This window comes from Podarcis bocagei (genome assembly GCF_964188305.1).
Source record: "Podarcis bocagei genome assembly, chromosome: 12".
NCBI lineage: Eukaryota > Metazoa > Chordata > Lepidosauria > Squamata > Lacertidae > Podarcis > Podarcis bocagei.
Window position 1 is genome coordinate 39,993,096 of NC_138137.1, and position 21,045 is coordinate 40,014,140.

The 21,045-nt window shown below is 44.5% G+C and overlaps 1 protein-coding gene across 2 annotated transcripts in view; it reads right to left on the reverse strand.

The window, feature by feature from the left end:
* PRTFDC1 (phosphoribosyl transferase domain containing 1) overlaps positions 1–18,588 on the reverse strand; it is a 49,698-nt gene extending 31,110 nt beyond the window's left edge. For both annotated transcript variants that reach the window (XM_081163294.1, XM_081163293.1), the window contains exons 1-3: positions 18,322–18,588; positions 14,165–14,271; positions 9,982–10,165 (exon numbers count right to left, since the gene is read on the reverse strand). In XM_081163294.1, coding sequence (XP_081019420.1) covers positions 9,982–10,165; positions 14,165–14,271; positions 18,322–18,573 — 543 coding nt within the window. In that variant the 5' untranslated portion in view covers positions 18,574–18,588. The remainder of the gene's footprint in view (positions 1–9,981; positions 10,166–14,164; positions 14,272–18,321) is intronic.
* Between the last annotated feature and the right edge of the window lie 2,457 nt (positions 18,589–21,045).

The following is a 21,045-nucleotide window of genomic DNA, read 5'->3' on the forward strand; positions in this document are numbered from 1 at the left end:
CATTCAAGCACACTTTTGCAGTCATACAGCTTAGTGTGGGGTTAAGCAAACATTAGTGCACACCAGATGTTGTTGGGACTCCAACTTCCATCAGCCCTAGCCAACACGGGCAATGGTCGGGGATGATGGGACTTGTATTCCAACAACTTCAGAAGAGCATCATGTTGGGTTACCCAGGCTTAGCAACTTCATGTTTTTAAATGGAAAAGTAAGAATCTTAGGATGCTGAATGCTCTTTGCCTAATACGTAATACACACAGCCGAAAAACAGAATCATGAGCTTAGAATGGTTCATGCTTTTCTCCTGCCATATTGCAGCACTTGAGGAAATTGATAAACTGAGAGTCTAATTAGAAAACCATGCCCATCGCATATTTTGGTCTAGCCAGCCATAGCTGAAATCCAACATAGCAGTAACAACTTGGTCAAGAACCACCTGGCGTATCTTCCTGATCCACCTGTGGATGTAGATTCACTGGTTGAAGACCTAAGTGAGCTTGCCTGCTTTTCTCTTCCTCCCAAGGGAGACTGCCTCCAAAAGCACCTGTGCCAATAGTCTGGTTTAAACATCACATTCCCAGCCCAACAAGCCATGATCAGGAATGAACAAATGCTTGTCTTTATCCCAAGGACCTGACTTCACTGAAGACTTCCTGATTTGTTAAACCACAGTTTGCCATAGCACCCAAACTAGGAAACTGTGGTTCAAGCACATCCAACATACCAGGGCTGCAAGCAGTGGTTAAAAAGAAGAAGAAAAAAAACCACACACACATGAATAACAAGTGCAGTTTGGTCCCCATCCTCCCCTCCATTAAAAAAAAAAATCAGATCCATGCCTTTCCCTCAAACCGCAGGGCATCTCTCAGTTCTTCCCAACCCCTAACAGTAACCTTGCCCAATTCAAAAATCCCCAATATGTTATAATAATAGTCTTGTTTGGCTCTTCTTACTAATGCTGAAGCAGCTCCTACCAAAACTGAGAAAAGGAAGGTTTCCTTGCCAAGAACCCCTTGCCAAGGCTTGTACTGCAGGGCCAAATTCTGCGCTAACTGGCTTCTTCTACTTGGCCCTCCCACCCATTTAAAAAAACTCATCTTAAATTAGTGCAAACATTGGCTTCAGGGGTGATGGGAATTCACTCCACCAGGCAGGCGCCAATATGTAATTAATCCACGACCGCATACTGTGAATGAAGACAATACAAATCACCACTTTGACCGCAGATATGAAAGCACAGGGAACAGAATGCTTGACCTCGTCTTCTTCCAAGGAAAAGCCTTTAACCAACTGAAATAGTGGAGATTCTCCTGTAACCCACAGAGCAGGGTGAAAAAAAACACACACCCATGTGTGCGTTTTCCTACAAGGAGAGTCATGAGTTCAATTTTCCATGCCAATTAGGTATAGATAACTGGCAAAATGCACTGAGCATACTGACTGAATGCCACTAAAGGTTAGCAAGCCTTTTAAGTTTTTCTTTTTCCTACTGGCCACGAATTAAGTGAAGTTTCCATAGGCTGCAGTTTAGAAAATTTGCTGCCGATCTGCTTTTAGTGCGGTTATTTCGCTTGGGAAACATCCTTCAGCCTGAAAAGAGCACACACTTACTCCCATTATAAATGAAACACTGAAACTCGTCTAAATTAGCAGTGGAACATCTAGCAGTAATCAAGTGTCCCTTTGGATTGTGCTTCCGTGCCAGGAAACCACAATGGATGGGCTCCCGGTAGGAAGTCATTACTTCATTCATAGCTGCAGCATCTGATTCCTCATAATGCCAAAAGTACAAAAACAACAATAACCAACAACCAAAACCAAGCACAGCAACAAATCCCAGCAGCCTGAGCCTATAAATATTTATTCCAAAGTAGGTGGGAATGCTGGGTGGACAAGGACCCTGGAGGCAGAGCGGCCAAAATAAGGGCCAAATGGTAGGAAGCAGGGTGAGAAGCGAATAACAAAAAGGGAATTCCAAACAGAACAGAGAAGCTTATTAAAGAAAGAGTTGGAAATGGGGAAAGTGGAGCATGGGGTCTGGCAGTGGGGGAGGGTAGACACATCACAGGCAAGGCCAAGGGACAGGAGGACTGTGTACCATTGGCAAGAAGTGTGGAGACAAAGGACCTTTGTAGGTTTGGTGACTGAGAGCCAGAGAGGGAGCTCAGAGGAAGGGCAGGATTACTTGAGCTCATCACTTTTGAAAAAGAAAACTTGATCTGCAGAGTTCTAGTGCAGCCCACAAATTTATTAGAACTTTTAAAATGGCCGAATGTCTTATCAGTTTACAGCACGGAGAGCCAACATGGTGCCCTCCAGATGTTGTCAAACTGCAACTCCCATCAGCCAATGGTCATGGATGAAGGGTGTTGCAGTCCAGCCACATCTGGAAACCACGACCTTGGCTACCCCGATCTCAGTTTACCAAAACCTGAACTATTAGCTGAATGTAATCAGATTCCCTAAAAGGTTCAGGCACAAAGCCTGTATTGTTGTATGTTTTTCTCAAGTGTTTTCAGGCACGGATCCTTCTGTCTGAGACAACATACCGCTGAAAATGAAAAACTGTAAAATAAATTGCAAATAATGGAATGTAGGAAAAAACCCCAAACATGTAATATCAATGTATTTGGTTGTGTGCACGTATCAATGCACCCATTGTGTATCTTGGTTGTTATTCAGTAGGGAGGTCACATTTTTAAAATTAGTTATGTTCTGGATACCATAAATAATTGTGATAAGTTTCAAAGGATTAAGCAAGCTAGCTCAAACCACATATCTTCAACACTTTCTACCACATGATTTAGACATCAGCAAAACAACTTTCTTTTGAAGATTTCCTATAAACACAGGAATGAACAAAGAGTTACTTTATTGATAACAGAAGTTGAAAATGCCATTTTCAAAGCTGAAACACACATTCGACAGTCACTACTAAAAATATTCTTCTAGGAGACCATATAACTTTTTTTTTCAAATTGCCTGCATCCCTTCTGTAGAAATACAGTGAAAATTTATTTAAAATGCCAGTCACATTTAGCAACTTTTAGACAAGGGCTTCTCTGTAATATTTTTTAAAATATGTAACAATGAGGGACCTGGAGCCCTCCAGATCTTCTTAAACTCCAACTCCCATCAGCCCCAGCCAGGATAGCAAATGGATGATAGGAGTTGTAGTCCAACAACATTTGGGCAGCTACAGGTTCTTCATCTCTGCCTTAGTTGGTGAGAGACTGGCTGAATTCAGCCATGCATGCCAGAATGAAATGCAGAAGTCTTCAGTAAACCATAGCGGTTACCAGGTTTTGGAAAAAAGCCCAGATCATCACCTAACTTCAAACCATGGTTTAAAATCCTGACTCATTCTGAAGCCTAAACCACAGTGGCCTGTTTGGTCCAAACAGGAAAACTATGGTTAACTGAAAACTCTTGCAATTTGTTCAGGGCTGCTGAGAAGAAGGGGTGGGGTGGGGAGGGCTGCATGACCATGAAAGGGCTCGTGTATATTGGGCTTATTAAGCAAATTATTCCCAAGCCCTACTGAAAGAAGTAAGAATGCAAGTGTCTTCTGGATCAAGCCAGAGCCCACCTCGCCCAATAGCCTGTTCTTACGGTAGTCAGTCAGATGGCTATGAGAAGCCTGCAAACAAGACCTGAGTGCAACAACACTCTTCCCCTGCTGTGGTTTCCAGCAACTACTTGTTAGGATATTTCCGTTCCACCTTAAAAGGGAGCAGGCTTTGTGAGTCAGAGAGTCTGCGCATGTCCTGTTCACAGGATGTTTATGTTTCTATTGCTTTCGTTTTCTCTCTCTGTCCGGAGACACTGACGCAGGCAGTCATGTCTTTCTCTGTGCTGATCAACGCTGAATAAAGCTTGTAAATAACGCTCTCCTGAGTGCGACTTCTGCTGTCAATTATCTGCTGATAAGAGTGTGCATGAGCTCTGGAATGTGGTAAGATATTTTCTAGAAACTCATGTCGCTAATCGCTGATGCTGCGTGCCTACGGGAGATCGATGGATCGTCCGGCAGACGGCTTGGGGCCATGATGGACTTTGTCTCCCTGGCAGTATCCCAACACTACTATCAGAACCATAGTGCCCATTACAGTTTTAATGTAATTTTAATCTTTTGTTGGAAGTCGCCCAGAGTGGCTGGGGAAACCCAGCCAGATGGGCAGGGTATGTATAAATAAATTATTATTATTATTATTATTATTATTATTATTATTATTATTATTATTACAGTGGAGGCAGAACATAGCCATTGGCGTTAGCAGCCAAACAGGAGCTGCACAAGAGCTGTAGTGAGTTCTTGTGCAAACTCCCATTCAATTCAATGGAGCTTGCGAGGAAGTTGCAGCTGACTGGAAGCTGCAAAGAAAGCCCTGGTTTCACCAAGTTCCAGGCCGAGTGTCTCAGTATAAACGAGCGAGAAATCCACGATGATGCTTGAGGATGGAACTGCAACGAGTATTTCCCAGTTTTGATTTCTAGTTTTCACCTTGCAGTACTAGCTGTGTAGACATTTTCTCTCAAAACTTTTATATCGTATACTCTGTGGTTCTTCCTCCTTCCCGGGCGATTCTAGCCCATCAGGGATCACACAGTGAATGAGGAAAATGTCACAATCTACGTAACCAATCAGATTGAGCTATATAAAGATGTCACTGAGGGCAAGTGAAGGCACTTGAGATTAAAAACAACACAAGCCTGGCACCAGAGCCATAGCATCATAATACAGAGCTAAGTCAAATGCATACGCATGATTGCCCCCTTCCCTCGTCTTCTCACTGTGGGCCACACTGAAAGGTGGGGGTGAAGAAAGGCAGGAGAATATATGGTTCGTCTGATCATATTTTCAAAAATCAATTTTAAAAAATAGGCAAAGAAAGTGGAGGGTTTCACAAATGAACATTAGAAAAGGAGCGCTGAAAATCTTCTCAAGGTTTATGGGCTTTTGGGGGGTGTTTTTCAACTGAAATTCTTTGCAAAAACAATCCATGAGCAGTTTTGGCTCTAGCTGGAATTTTTATATACTTGTGAAGACAGATGGAACATCCATTGTCTCAGGCGGTACCTGCCATCCAAAAAGACTCCATTTGCATGCGCACAAAGAAATTATATTCAAACTGCCTGCCCCCCTGCACGGCTTTTGAAACTGTCCAGCGCTTGCCTTTGTGTCCGGTATTGAGAAAGCAGGAGAAAGCCTGGCCGAGCTGCGTTGTTCTGATGTGTTTGCTTGCTGTGGGTTGCAGCCAAGGCTTTCTGTCAGGCTGTGTTGGTAAGGTAGCAAGCGTTGGCAGTTGCCAAAAACCTCTCCTTGCACACAGGAAGAAAAAAGAAGACGGGGGGGGGGCTGCACTAAAACTTTGTAGCGTATTTCCTAAGCGGTTAAATCCAGATTATCTCCCCCACCCCGCTTCCATTTACCATTGTCTACGATGAACTAACCTGTTAGTCATGAATGCTGAACGTGGAGCAAGAAAAGACATCAGAATCCCACCAGTGTTTACAAGACTTGGACATGGCTCTCCGAGACAAACAGTTGGAGACAGAAGAGAGCACAGCTGCATGGAAAGGGAACAGAAAGCAGCAGGACTCCCTTAAGGAAGAGAGAGAGAGAGAAAGAGAGAGAAACAGGAAATGGTTAGTAAGGGGGAAGCTGGAAGAGAATGGCGGGGTTGGGGAGTAAAGGCGTTCAAGGAAAACCACTATCTGGCCCCAGAAAGTGAATTAGATAAAAATAAAACTGAGATGTTAAAATGCAATGGAAAAACAGAGCAAGGAAAGCAAGGAGGTTTGATCCCACACAGAAAAATAATGAAAAGCAACTGAAAGGGATATCCATAACCAGGCTGATACCAGCATTGGTTCTGGTTGATAATAAATGTGTCCATACAACCATTGGTGCAGAAACTGAACACAGCCCTCCACCACCCTGGAGTTGGCAGAAAATAGGATGCATTCCTGGGGAGTGTAAGATTGCTATCTTCACCTCCTGCCCAGTGTTGGGTGCAGGGCAGGATTTATGAGGTGGTGACCCAGGTGACCCCTGAGAAGACAAGGGGAAGAATCTGTCTTCAGCTATCTAGTTAACCAGTTGTCTCATTAACCATAGAAACCATGAGCCTGGATTTCGAATGCAACACTAAGCCAAACTGTGATATAGCACTCTGCAGTGCAGCAGCACCGGGGAGGAACGGCCATGATTTTGACAGCAAGTTCCTCCTTCGCGCTTAGCCATGGTTTGGCTTGGCGTTAGATGTGAACTGCAAGACCTACATTGGCTCCCAGTATGTTTCCAAGCACAATTCAAAGTGTTGGTGCTGACCTTTAAAGCCCTAAATGGCATTGGCCCAGTATACCTGAAGGAGTGTCTCCACCCCCATCGTTCAGCCTTAGGTTCAGCTCTGAGGGCCTTCTGGCAGTTCCCTCACTGCGAGAAGTGAGGTTAGAGGAAACCAGGCAGAGGGCCTTCTCAGTGGTGGCGCCCGCCCTGTGGAACGCCCTCCCAGCAGATGTCAAGGAAATAAACAACTATCTGACTTTTAGAAGACATCTGAAGGCAGCCCTGTTTAGGGAAGCATTTAATATTTGATTTTTTATCGTGTCTTTAATATTCTGTTGGGAGTCGCCCAGAGTAGTGGGGGAAACCCAGCCAGATGGGCAGGGTAGTAATATTAATATTGATATCAATGTTTTATTATTATTATTATTATTTACTGGGACAGTGAATGTGAGTGTGGGGTGTGTGTGTAAACAACTGGAATCAGATTCATATGTGCAACTTTCTAACCCTATTATGACAGAGATAAGCATAAGAAGAGGCTACTGGAAGAGGTCAATACTCCATCTAGTCCAGAATGCTGTTCTCACAGCGGCCAACCAGATGCTTGCGTGAAGCCTGAAACCAAGACCTGGGCACAAGAGCCTTCTCCAGCCGACTGCAGTTTCCAGAAACTGGCATTTAGGAGCATCCTGGCTAGAAGCCGCTGATCATAGCTGCCAACTTTTCCCTTTTCTTGCGAGGAATCCTATTTGGAATAAGGGAATTTCCTTTAAAAAAGGGAAACGTTGACAGCTATGCCACTGATAGTCTTTACCACCACGAATTTGTCTAATCCTCTTTTAAAGCCATGCACATTGGTAGCCATCACTGTCTCCTGTGGGAGTGAATCCCATAGTTTAACTATGCACTGGGTGAGTAAATGTACTTTTTGGGGGGGGCCTGTTCTTAATCTCTCGACATTCAGCTTCCATTGGGTGTCCACGCATTCCAGTGTTATGAGAGGGAGAACAAGTAATAGTAATGGTGCCACTGTATTCTGCTCTGGTCAGACCTCACCTGGAGTACTGTGTCCAGTTCTGGGCACCACAGTTCAAGAAGGACACTGACAAACTGGAACGTGTCCAGAGGAGGGCAACCAAAATGGTCAAAGGCCTGGAAACGATGCCTTATGAGGAACGGCTAAGGGAGCTGGGCATGTTTAGCCTGGAGAAGAGGAGGTTAAGGGGTGATATGATAGCCATGTTCAAATATATAAAAGGATGTCACATAGAGGAGGGAGAAAGGTTGTTTTCTGCTGCTCCAGAGAAGCGGACACGGAGCAATGGATCCAAGCTACAAGAAAGAAGATTCCACCTAAACATTAGGAAGAACTTCCTGACAGTAAGAGCTGTTCGACAGTGGAATTTGCTGCCAAGGAGTGTGGTGGAGTCTCCTTTAAGCAGAGGCTTGACAACCATATGTCAGGAGTGCTCTGATGGTGTTTCCTGCTTGGCAGGGGGTTGGACTCGATGGCTCTTGTGGTCTCTTCCAACTCTATGATTCTATGATTCTAAGTTTTCTCCAGCCACTTTCTCTCCATCGTGCATAATTTTATGCTCTTCTATCATGTCACCCCTTATTTGCCTTTCCCCTAAACTAAGAAAGGTCCAAATGCCGCAACCGTTCCTCCTAGAGGACTTGCTCCATCCATCATTTGGGTTACCCACTTCTGAACCTTTCCCAACTTTCCCATTTCTCTTTTTATGAGGTGAGGCAGCCAGAATGGTACACAGCATTCCAAATGTGGCTGCACCCCATAACAGCATTCATGATGTCAGGAATTTTATTCTCAGTTCCTTTCAATATGATCCCTCAGCATAGAATCTGCCTTTTTTTTCACAGCTACTGCATGGTGCGTTGACATCTCCACTGACCTATTTGCTACAGCTCCAAAGTCTTGCTCCTAGTCAATTGCTGCCAGTTAACACCTCGTGAATGTACCATATATGTGAATTTAATATTTTTTGACATGCATCACTTTACACTTGTTTACAATGAATTGTGTTTGCTATTTTAAAGCCCATTCACCATTTGGAGAGGTCCTTTCAGAGTTCTTCAGAATCCTTTTTCTTTTCTTTTAACAGCCCTGAACAACTTAGTATCATCAGCAAACTTGTTCACATCACTGCTTAAAAAGCACAGGTTCGAATACAGATCCTTCTCACCTCTTCTTCCCTTTGGCAAATGACTGTACTGTTGAAATGGCGAGGAGATCGCACTGGCCTATTTATTCTGAATGTTTGTATGTGATGCCAATACAGTGGTACCTTTGGTTACATACTTAATTCGTTCCGGAGGTCCGTTCTTAACCTGAAACTGTTCTTAACCTGAAGCGCCACTTTAGCTAATGGGGCCTCCCGCTGCTGCCGCGCCGCCGGAACACGATTTCTGTTCTCATCCTGAAGCAAAGTTCTTAACCCGAGGTAGTATTTCTGGGTTAGCGGAGTCTGTAACCTGAAGTGTATGTAACCTGAAGCGTATGTAACCTGAGGTACCACTGTAAAGGTTTGATGATGATGATGATGAATACAGATCCTTGGGGGGAGGGGGGAACACTTCATTTTCTGAGCTCCATCCTACTCTTTGCTCCCTGCTAACTTAACTAGTTCCTGATCCACAAGAACTGTGGATGCAAATTGCATGATTGCAAATTGTGCCGAGTCATGAAATGGACTATGAATCCAATAAAAAACAAGACATCCAAAAACCTGAAGACAGAGAGGGGGCTGGTGGGGATGTTCCCTGCATTTGGTCTGGGGCCAGCCCTGTGGGTGGGATGCTCCTACCTTCCTGTTCCTTCTATTATAAGGATTCACGACAAAAACAAATAGTTCGCTGTAAAAAATGGCAAAGATCCAAAAGTGCTGCTCTGGTTCACCCAAGGGGCTTGTGCTAGCACGGTAGAATTGCTCGCATTGTTTCTCCAAACATCTGTGGAACCACATGTCATATCACAAACTGCTTTAGAAACTCCTCCCTGTTCCTTAGCCATTTGCTACTGGGTGTGTGGATGGTGCTGTGTAAGAGAAACAAGTGTCAGATCTCAGTCCCACCTCCACCACTGATGGACCCAGTTCCACTCTTTCTTTGGATTTTGGCTTGAGTCTTGCTTCAAACCTAAGGCACATCTATGCTGTGGTCTTAAATAGGCTTAAACAGAACTAAATGACCCAAGGGACTCTGGGGATAGTTTCCCCTCCTCTCTCTCTCTATAAAGCCAACATTAAAATCCTGCAATGATGGGTGGGGTATACATAATAAATTATTATTATTATTATTACTATTATTATTATTATTTAAAATGGAACTTTGTATTGGCTGGTTCAGTTTCACTGAGAGAGAAAGAATAATGGATGCAATAAAGCTGTAGTGGAGTAAATCATTTAGGATCCTTAAAAAATCAACCAGACCTTAAGTTGAGTGTGTCATCTCCCAAATTCCTGTTCTGTTCACGAAAGGAGAAAAGTTAATTCATTACATTACATCAGTTTATTCATTGAAGCTTGCAACAGCAAAAACTGGGAAGGTTGGACTTTGATGCTTGCCTTAAAAAAAAATAAAAAATCCATGTATACAAACTGTAATCAGACCACATTCAACTCACAATGTTTTTTTTCCTTTTTCTTTAAGTAAGCAAAATCATTACTTACCAGGTAACTTTTCAGTCTGACAAAGTCAACTTTCATGGAGATGAACCTTTCTGAATTTCTACTGAGGTTCTTAATATGCTCCACAAGGTCAGCACAGAATTTGTAGCCACCTTTAAGTACACAGAGAACTACAATGTCATTGTATCCAATGTCTTGCATGATATCTTTGGCCAAACATTCTGTCCTAAAGCAAAAATTAAGGATAAATATATGGTAAGACTTGGGATTTTTCAATGCAAGTATATTCTATGGTGCAATACAAAAATAGTAAAGTTCAAGGTCTCATTTCAGGATTCAACTTCAGGATCAGTTGCACCAGAATGTGGGTCGAGATGGGCATCTGAATGTGCATCCCATTTAAAGTAATTCGGTGCAAATAGACTACATCGGTATTCAAATGAGCATCGCCACCCAAATTCTGGTGCAACTGGATTTTTTTAATGTACAAATATTAGCAACATATCAAGGCACATGTAAGGAAAAAAAACCAAGTTCCATGTGTGCAGGACAAGCAAAATAGCCAGAAAGCCCAGCCACAAAGTTCCTGGGATCTTCTGTACTTATTTTATTTATTGCTGAATTTATATGACTTCCCTTCGGCATAAGCAACAGAATAAACACACACACACACACACACACACACACACACACACACAAAATTAATTAAAATATACTGGAAACCATAGAAAGTAGCACAACACTTTCCTTCCAAACCAACCAGTTTGGAGTAGAAAAGAGAACAGAACTCAACCCAGCTACTGGAAGACCAGGTTTACAACTCTCTCTCTTTAAATGCAAGTTGCTTCAAAAAGACCTGGGTGAATAAAGAGGTCTGCACTTGGGCACCAAAAGGAGACCATAGGGGATGGCATCAGGTGAGCCTCTCTGGGGTAACTATTTCACAATAGGGGTGGCACCACAGATACGTCCTTCTCTCTAGTTGCAAACCCCACTCAGCACATAGAGGAGGGTCTCTACAGAGGATCTGAAGGTCCAGGTGGACATAACCCAGGTGAAGGCTATCCTTCCGGTGTCCTGATCCAAAAGATCCAGAACTCAGTAGAATGCTCACACATATTTCATACACAGGCAATCATTTCATGAAGGGTGTGTGGCGATTTCTTGGCAGCTTGTTAATTTTTTTTGCTGCGGAAATTACAATTGCTCGCTCACAGCTGAAGTTCTTTTTCCACACCTGCTAATTCAGGCATTTAAAATATGTTGATTACCCAGTAAGGGGATTAGTGACCTCTGGTTGCTGTTATTTTTATGCAGAAGGAGGTGCTGAATTGTCTTTTAAGATCTCCTCATTTTCCTAACCCTTTTGCTATTCTGAGGACTACAATGTGCACCTTGAATGATTTCCAGTGACATTCTAGCCCTGAAGCTATTTCAGCTTTAGCATTCAAAACATCTCAGAAATTAAGTATTTAAACTTTATTCTAGGTGACAGCTTAGCAGTTAACAATCCCCAGCTACGAATAACAAAGATATCATTTGCCAGAGCTTCTCATTAAAGCTCGTATTTATATTTAAAGGTAGCTGGCTAGAGTGTTGGGTATGGATGCGGAAAATGCAGGTACAAATCCATATTCAGCTATAAAACTCAGCTCTATGCCTTTGGAATATAATAGTCTCTCTGAACAGCCTACTTCACAGGGCTGTTGGATGGGTATAATTGCTGTTCTTCCTTGGATGAAGAAGAAAATACAGATTAAATTATATAAATTTATTTATTTATTTTCTATTCCACATTTCCTCCAAGGAGCTCAAGGCAGCATATATGCCCCCACTGCACCCCAACATTTTATCCTCACAACAATCCAGCTTAGAGACAGTGACTGGTGATGTGTCATTCAGTGTACTGAATGGCTGAATGTCTTCCGGTCCCTAGTCCTACATTCTGTCCCCTAAACCAACTTTGAAGAAGTCTCAGTTAAGAACTTATCAAGCTGAGTGCTGAAAGGGTGAAAAATGAAAGTGGGCAAGCCACTTTCTAAACCATGGTTTGCCTGTTGTACATCTAGAAGCTCCAACCATGGTTAGCACAGGCCACATAAAAATAGCCATAACATCTGAATGTTAGCTTGATGCAGAATAGTAACCGTCTCATTAAGAAGAAGGGTTACATTTTCTTCCCAAGGGGTACTCAAGGGTACACAGTACCAGCACCTTCCTCTCTTTTCGTTAAAAAATGTGACACTTACTGTAACAACGTCATGGTGAGTACCTGCACCTATTTTTCTAGAAAAAAAGCACTGGTTACAGGTATCTAGTTTAAACAAGTCACAACTTGTACTTATTGAGCACAGGAAATGAGAAAAGCTTGGAAGCCTACTTTTGGCATTAATTAGTATATAAATAAAACAAGATGTATATGAATAAATGAAATAATCAAAGAACCAAGACTTAAAAATCTGTACCCATCCATGCAATGACAGGAAAGTACCCTGTCTTTACCAGAGCTGCATAAATGTGTCACTGAGTCCACCTTCTTGAATGGGTATTCAGCATCTCCATCCTAAAGAGTTATGTGGAAACACATCTCCCCAATTTCAACTGAGCTGACATACCAGTAACTGCGGTAACCATGGTGCAGTTGTGGCCTACTCCCAGCCTGTCTGTTTAAACACTTCCAGGTCGCTCAGCTTCCATTTCCTAGCAGTTGGCAGACCAGGTAACTCTGGCCAAGCCCACGATACACAAGCTGAAGGAAGCCTGTCATCTCCCAGGCAAAATCTGGCAATAATTATCCCTTTGAATGTTGGCCATAGTCCGTTGTCTCTCACTGTCCTCTTGACCAGCCATGATACTACTCATGAGGAGATCAGAAGCTTGTTTGTAAATAATTGCATTGGGTTACACAAACATGGACTGTTTCTTCAGCGTATTCCATATGCCCTTCTGCTTTCTCCCTTAAGCCTGGTTTTTAATGAATCCTCTTAAAATTAGCTGCCAGGGGGCAATGTGCATTTGCGACTGCACCATGCCTAGATGTCTTTAATTTCATGCTGCTCATTCATGCTGAGGGGGAATTGGAGGAAAGCAAGAAGGCCCTGCTCCCTTAGGGGCAGGTCTGGGGCTGGGTGCTCCCCCATCTTTATACTCCTAACAACATAAAGAAGAGCCTGCTGGATCAGACGCAAGGCCCATCTAGTCTAGCACTCTATTCTCACAGTGGCCAATCAGATGTCCTCTCCCCACCTGCAACTTCCAGCAACTGGTATTTAGGAGTGTGCTTCCTTGACTGTCTAGACAGCACCCTAAAAAAGCATAGACATCACCTTGCCAACAAAGGTCCATATAGCTAAAGTTATGGTTTTCCCAGTAGTGATGTATGGAAGTGAGAGCTGGACCATAAAGAAGGCTGATCGCCAAAGAATTGATGCTTTTGAATTATGGTGCTGGAGGAGACTCTTGAGAGTCCCATGGACTGCAAGAACAAACCTATCCATTCTTAAGGAAATCAGCCCTGCATGCTCACTAGAAGGATAGATCGTGAAGTTGAGGCTCCAATACTTTGGCCAGCTCATGAGAAGAGAAGACTCCCTGGAAAAGACCCTGATGTTGGGAAAGATGGAGGGCACAAGGAGAAGGGGACGACAGAGGACGAGATGGTTGGACAGTGTTCTTGAAGCTGCCAGCATGAGTTTGACCAAACTGCGGGAGGCAGTGGAAAACAGGAGTGCCTGGCGTGCTCTGGTCCATGGGGTCACGAAAAGTCGGACATGACTAAACGACTAAACAACAACAATTCCTTGACTGTGGAACACAGCCGTTGTGGCTAGCAGCCATGAATGGCCCCATCCTCTGTGAATTCGTCCGATCCTCTTTTAAAGCCACCCAAGGTGCTGGCCACCACTACCTCTTGTGGGAGAGAATTCCACAATTTAACTACATCCTGTGTGAAAAGGTATTTCTGTTTGTTTGTCCTGAATCTTGCAGACCTTGCCTCAAGGTCAGAGGGGAAAGCAGAGCTGATAACACCATAGTCCAGCTGAGAGAGAGAGACGGGAACTTATTCCTGGTCCCAGGCTAGGAAGAGAGCGAGCTTTTAGGCTTCCTGTTACAATAAGCACTACAGCTTAAATTGGGGTGTCAATATTTTAGCAAGCGTTATGTTCCTACCTTGGGAGGAACTGAACATGTAGCTTTCATAAACGTCATACTCTCAGACCCTCACCTGTCCACAATGATCCCATGTGGTATGAGCACATAGTCAAGATCTCCATAGTAGTGTTGTGGATATGTAAACAATTCCAAACTATACCCAGGCCAATCATCTGAAATCTGTAAAAGAGATAAAATGTTCATTAGAAACTTAATTTTGATTGCATCATCTGTGTTTAAACACCATTTGGCAATCGGTTTAGCAGAAGCAGTCATGTAAACCTTAGCATGGTTTGATCCTTCAGCACAGAGGTGGGGAACTTGCAACCATCACCCTAATTTCATGTTGGGAGGGAAGCCCAGAAAGGGGGGGGGAGACAAAAAACACTGAAACTAATGGAACCCCTATGCAAGTGATTAGGGACGCGGGTGGCGCTGTGGTCTAAACCTCTGAGCCTCTTGGGCTTGCCGATCAGAAGGTCAGCGGTTCGAATCCCCGCTAGAGGGTGAGCGCCCGTTTCTCGGTCCCAGCTCCTGCCAACCTAGCAGTTCAAAACCATCCCAAAAAATGCAAGTAGATAAATAGGTACTGCTCTGGCGGCAAGGTAAATGGCATTTCCGTGCGCTGCTCTGGTTTCGGTGTTCTGTTGCGCCAGGAGCGGTTTAGTCATGCTAGCCACATGACCCAGAAAAACTGTCCGCAGACAAACGCTGGCTCCCTCAGCCTGTAAACCGAGATGAGCGCCACAACCCCAGAGTCGACTGTGACTGGACTTAACTGTCAGGGGTCCATTTACCTTTTTTATGCAAGCAACTGATTCACATTTCTGGCAAGACTGATTTGCTGCTCTCCTGTTGGTTTGCTGGGCAAGGAGAACAAAGAAGATTTGAAGTGGGGGGTGGGCAGGGAGTGAAAGAGGAGAAAGGGGTGGCCTTGCCCATCCCTGTCCCTCCTCCAACCCACTGCCAGCATATTGCTGGGTTTGGAGGGGGGGAAGGTTCCTCAGCCTTGTTTTAATAGAAAGCCTTGTTCCTAAGAAATGATCTAAGTGGGTTAACCTAGAACAAAAGAGACAACAATAAATAGTGGCGTTTTGTGGCATTCTCAGGGCTAAACACATTTCTTACGGCTTACGCTTTTGTGGATGACAGCCCTCTCCCATCAGATGCAGCCTGATTCACCTCTTGAAGTGGGCTGTAGCCCACAAAAGATTATGCCGTAGCAAACGTGTTTGGTCTTGACGGAGCCATAAAACTCTTTGTTGTTTCTGCTACCCCTCTTCTAAAAAAAAATACGAGAGTGAAAAGTTCTCTCTGGCTTCAAGTCCTAGCAAATTAGTCTTTGGGCATGCAGCGACAATCTATCTCTCTGCAGGAATCTACTTGGGTTGTGCTTGGAAGAGGGCCTTTGGCTGGCTCAAACATTCTTCTTCACCTCAGACAGAAGGTAGCGAGTGAACCAGAAGATCACATGGGGATCACATGGTGCTTCTTGGGCCTTTTTAGTATTCTAGCAAGAACAGGGAAGACTACTTCTGGCCTCCAAGCATCAGTATGTGCTCTGTTCTGAATGCATTCTGAACTAGCGCTGGAACATCCAGCCTTGGCTGAGTTTCCCTTGGACAACTTTCACAAGAGGATACTGGAAAGGATCATTTCACGGTTCATCTGGGCAAAAGTTCAAAGTTAAAATGTCATTTTGTCCGTAACTGCATGACTGTGGAAAACAACCCCGCAAAAGTCTATGGGTTAGTCCCTTATTGCTCGTCCTCGTTTTAGAGTGAGCAAATCAAAAATCTAGGCTAGTAACCTTCTGCAAGAGATTATTAGCATACAAACGACACAGCAACAAACTCAATTCATGTAGAAATTTGCATGGGACTTCTGCATTCCTCTTCTCTGTATCGTTCCAATTTTAGAATATATGTGCTGCCGAAGAGAGTGCAGGAGTTCTGTATCAAAAGTACATGAGGCTACACCCATAGAACAAGACTTAGTAGGAAATGCTGCGACTTCATTAAGACTCTTTCCTTGTAGGAAAGCTTCTCCTTTCCACGTGTTCCAAAGATCTCAGAAGCCCAGTCTGCAGTAACTCACAGGAGAGCTTTAAGTGTGGCTGCCCATGTTCTGTGCAAGCAGCATTCTTGCCAAAATGTGACAGGCATCCCACATTCTGCCCTTTCCGGAAACAAGTGAATACATTTTTGTTCTGACAAGCCTTCCCAGCAGGATGAAAGGATCTTTGCCACAGGTGTCTATTTGGTCTTTGTGTGTGTGTGTGTGTGTGTGTGTTTTACTTTGCAGCTATTTTCTATATTGTTTAAAACTGTTTTTATTGCATTTTGTACACTGCCTTGAGATGAGCATGGAAGGCAATGCATAAATAAAAGATTGACATTTGTCTGGTAAATCAAATGCAGTAAAAAAACAACATTACAGTGGTACCTCGGGTTAAGTACTTAATTCGTTCTGGAGGTCCGTTCTTAACCTGAAACTGTTCTTAACCTGAAGCACCACTTCAGCTAATGGGGCCTCCTGCTGCTGCCGTGCCGCCAGAGCACGATTTCTGTTCTCATCCTGAAGCAAAGTTCTTAACCTGAGGTACTATTTCTGGGTTAGCGGAGTGTGTAACCTGTAGCATATGTAACCTGAAGCGTCTGTAACTCGAGGTACCACTGTATTCTTTTTTTGGAATGGTAACATATTCACCATAACAGAGTTTTCTACAATGTGCCAAGAAGTGTCATAAAACACTGTGGGCATGTATAGAATACTGCCAAAGCAGAGGTTTGCTTCCTCCTTCTGTGACCTAAACACTTTTGTCAATCTAAGACACAGTAAACACAGGAGACAGGGGTTCAAGGGAAGCCCTTCAGAGAAAGGCAGAGAAAGCACATAAGAGCAGGCTTGCTGCATCAGAACAAAGGCCTATTTTCGTTTTCCTATAATAAGTGGTATCTATACCAGGTGCAGAAGAAGGGCAACTCCTTTTTGTCTAGGTCTGCCAGGTGGGTGCTTAGGGTCAAGACTGTCTTAAGCTATTAACAACCAGTAAACTGGAGACATGAGTAACAGTAAAATCCTATGCATATGTGCCTGGGAGTAAGCAACATTGTCCAAAGTAACACTTTTACTTCAGAGTAAACATGCCTAGGACTGGGCTTAACGATTTATTTATTCAGAAGGCAGCTGTGCTTATTACCTGCACCCTGAAGAGTACATAGGAATAGAAAACAGTTAATGTTTGATAAGAATGCACACCTTAAGAATGCCTAGCTGTATCTTAACATTCTTTTAAGCACACCTGTTGTGAACCTGCTAATCCGGGAGGCTAAGCAATACCAAAACCTCCCCCCCCCATGCCGTAATTATGGCTGCAAGTGAGGTAATACATTTTGCTGGCTGCAATTAGGGATTGCTATGCACAAACATTAACATTTTCATATACAGCACCTAGTGAGGAAAATTTAGAGTATTGTTGTGCTTTTCTCCCACAGAAGCTTTACTTGCTGTGCTAAGACGACACGTTGCTGTTTTTTGGGTAGCGGTGGCTGCACTGAATGGATTTCTACAAAGCCAAGACTATTTTAGATGAAATTACGAAGTTGCAGCTGCGGCATTTCACTCTTAACGTGATAAGTAATCTAGAGGGAACAACTCTCCTCTAACCAAAACTCGTATCAGAAGCCCCAACGAAATCGCATCCAAAGTGTGTGTGTGTGTGTGTGTGTGTGTGTGTGTGTGTTAGCAATAAGGCTGCTTTCCTACACATACCGTACTTACCCGGGGGAAATCCCAATGGAAAACTGTGGTAAACAACATGCATCATATTTCAATGTACCGGAATGCATACTCGCGCAGCCCAGTTCCTATCTATGCACGTTGACTCGGATGTAAACCCTAACTGGGTTCAATGGGGGGGGGGGCGGTATTCTCCCAGATAAGCGGGCTCAGCACAGCAGACAGGGAGTGAGCCCCATCGAGCGCAATGAATGACTAACCCGCTTGCAATTCAAATATTCTTTTTGGGGGGCGGGCGGGGAGCGTTTCATAACAGGAGGGGGGGAGCCGCCATAAAGGGCAGGGATTGGATAGATGAAAGGGAGGGAAAGGGGTTAGCTGACGGAAGCGGATGCTTTAGCTGCAGAAGGGAGGCAGCAAAGCTTAGGATGCGGGAGCAGGGGAGGGGGAGAAGGGATTTTTATTTTTATTTTATTTTATTGCATTTACCACGACCCCTCGGCCGCTGCTTCTCGGCGCCTCCGCTGCGTGGGTCTTGCTGTTTAGCCCGGCCATCTTCCGAAAGGAGGTTGGCGAGAGCCTTGAGACGGAGGAGGAGGAGGAGGAGGAGGGAAAAGAGGCGGCGCCTCGCTCGGGAAAGAAAAGGAGCCTCCGGCCGCTGCCGCGAGAGGTTGAGCCTCCGCAGCCTCGTCTAGACGTGGCCCGCGCCGTCGTGGCTTCTGCAGAACTGCTCCCAGACATCCACACCCGCCCATAGGGGGGTTTCTTCCAGCTGGCGCAGAGAGGGGTGATGCCTCTCAAACCACCAGCCTTTGGGCAGGGCTTGCTTTTACCTCGACGGACCAAAAGAGCTGCCTGTCCCCGGTTTCAGCCCCGGAACCTTTTTCCCCCTAATGCCCGCGCTCGGGCCTATTAAGGAGCCTCTCCGTCAAGGATATGGTGGCTCCCTCTCCGCTTAAAATCTGCTACACTAGGGTCAAATCTGCGCGTTACGGTAGTAGGCTGAGAGAGGAGGGACTTCTCTGTGGGAGCGCAGTACTGTATTTGAACCTGGGTCTAAGGAAGCCTAAAGCCTGGGAGACCGCTGCCTTGGTTCTAGGTTGAAAGGAAGAAGAGTGGGGTATAAATGTAAGGAAATGAGTACGTAATATGATACGCTTACACGCTAACCTAGTTATGCCCATGTGGCCCTCCAAACCCCTCTCAGCTGGCTACACCTCAGCCACACCTCACCAGCCCTGCCCTGTGTGTTTTTGCCTGTCTGGAATTCGTCCTTGAACTGGCTTTCACAGTGCATAGCCTCTTAGATGCATGCTTATTGGGCATTGATTTCACTGGGACATAAAGGTGTCTCTGAGTCTGCAATCTTACACACATGATGTTGGATCCAGGCTGATTTAACTGGGGAATGAGTTTTATTGTACTTAATGGGGCTTCTGAGCAGATGCAGGATACTGTGTGCAGATAGTTCCCACTGACATCAGTGGGACTTAAGTCATGACTAATTTGTCCCATTAAGTATATTGGGAGCTTAGTTCAAGTAATAATATTAATGACTGCTTAGAACTCATTGGGTTTAACAGCATTTTCTCCCAGATTGCAGCCTTTGTCTGCATCTAGCCCATAGATTTCAGGTGAGTGTTGCACAACATAAACCAGGTAGGGAGTGGGAGAGACCCTGTGGTACCCTAAAGGCTAGCAAATATTGTAGGATTAACCCCCGTGGACCAAAGACCACTTCATCACCTACATAATGCACTGATGGCAACCGAAGACAGCCTTCCATGCACTTGATGAAATAATCTCTTGTCCGCAGAAGCTTATGCCAAATCAAATGTGGTAGTATTTATTTATTTGAAGCATTTATACTCTACTCTTCAGCCAGAACGTTTCCGGAGTGGTTTACTGATAAATGAAAACAGCACATCTGCTGCCCTCAGGTTTACAGTCTGAAAAGATGGGACACAAAATGGGGGGGGGGGAGGTTTGGGGAGAAAAGACGAAAACAAACAAATTCTTAATGTTACAACTTCTTTAGGCATAACAGCTGGGATGGAAACTAGCTGTTTCCTAAAAGCCTAGTGACCAGATCTTCCTGAGAGGCAGTGATTTGCCCTAGATCACCCATTGATTTTATTGGCTTGGTGGGCATTTGAACCTGGCTTCCCAGATCCTAGCCCACTGCCCTAACCACTGCACCACACTGGTTTTAATTTTAGCATTACACCACTTTCTGCTTATCAGTTAAAAGCAAGCAGTGTTTTGGGGTGGAAGAACTAAAGCCAAGGGAAAAGAATTAAGCCTTTCCCTGTGTGCTGCCCATGGCAATTTTGAATCAAACAATAGTTGTGCACTGAATGTAACATGTAGCTTGCCCCTCGACCTCAGGTTTACCATTTCAGAGCAAGTAAGGTCTGCCATTGGCTCAGTTAACACATCATAGGTAAAAGGTAAAGGGACCCCTGACTATTAGGTCTAGTCGCGAACGACTCTGGGGTTTCAGCGCTCATCTCGCTTTACTGGCCAAGGGAGTGGGCATACAGCTTCCGGGTCATGTGGCCAGCATGCCGAAGCCGCTTCTGGCGAACCAGAGCAGCACACGGAAACGCCGTTTACCTTCCTGCCGGAGCGGTACCTATTTATCTACAGTACTTGCACTGCCTGCTTTCGAACTGCTAGGTTGGCAGGAGCAGGGACCAAGCAACGGTAGTTCACCCCTTCGCGGGGATTTGAACTGCCAACCAAGCCCTAGGCTCTTTGGTTTAACCCACAGCGCCACCCACGTCCCTTAACACATCATGCCAATATATAATTAGTGGTTTACTGTGAACAAACCAATAAGGCTGCTCTAGCTCCTCCCTGCTAGCACAAGGAGGAAACAAATCATTATGCCTGGGTGAGTATTATGTCTGAACCAGGGGCCACAGTTTATTTCACCCATAGAAACCACAATCAGTAAGCCAAGATCAAACCTTCACAACAAACTGTGGTTTGTTGGGAGTGAAATACCCCCTCTGCTCCTACTCTACACACTGTTAACACTGAGATTGTGGTTTATTTCCTTTGTGCTACTAAATTATGGTTTATTGTGACATGCAAACTGGGCCATAGGTTACATGTAGAAGTTCCCAGGTTCTAAAGAGCTCACATAGCTTTGGGCCTAAAATATTGGGAGACTGACACAGGTTAGAGAGAGCAAGGATCTCAAGCACC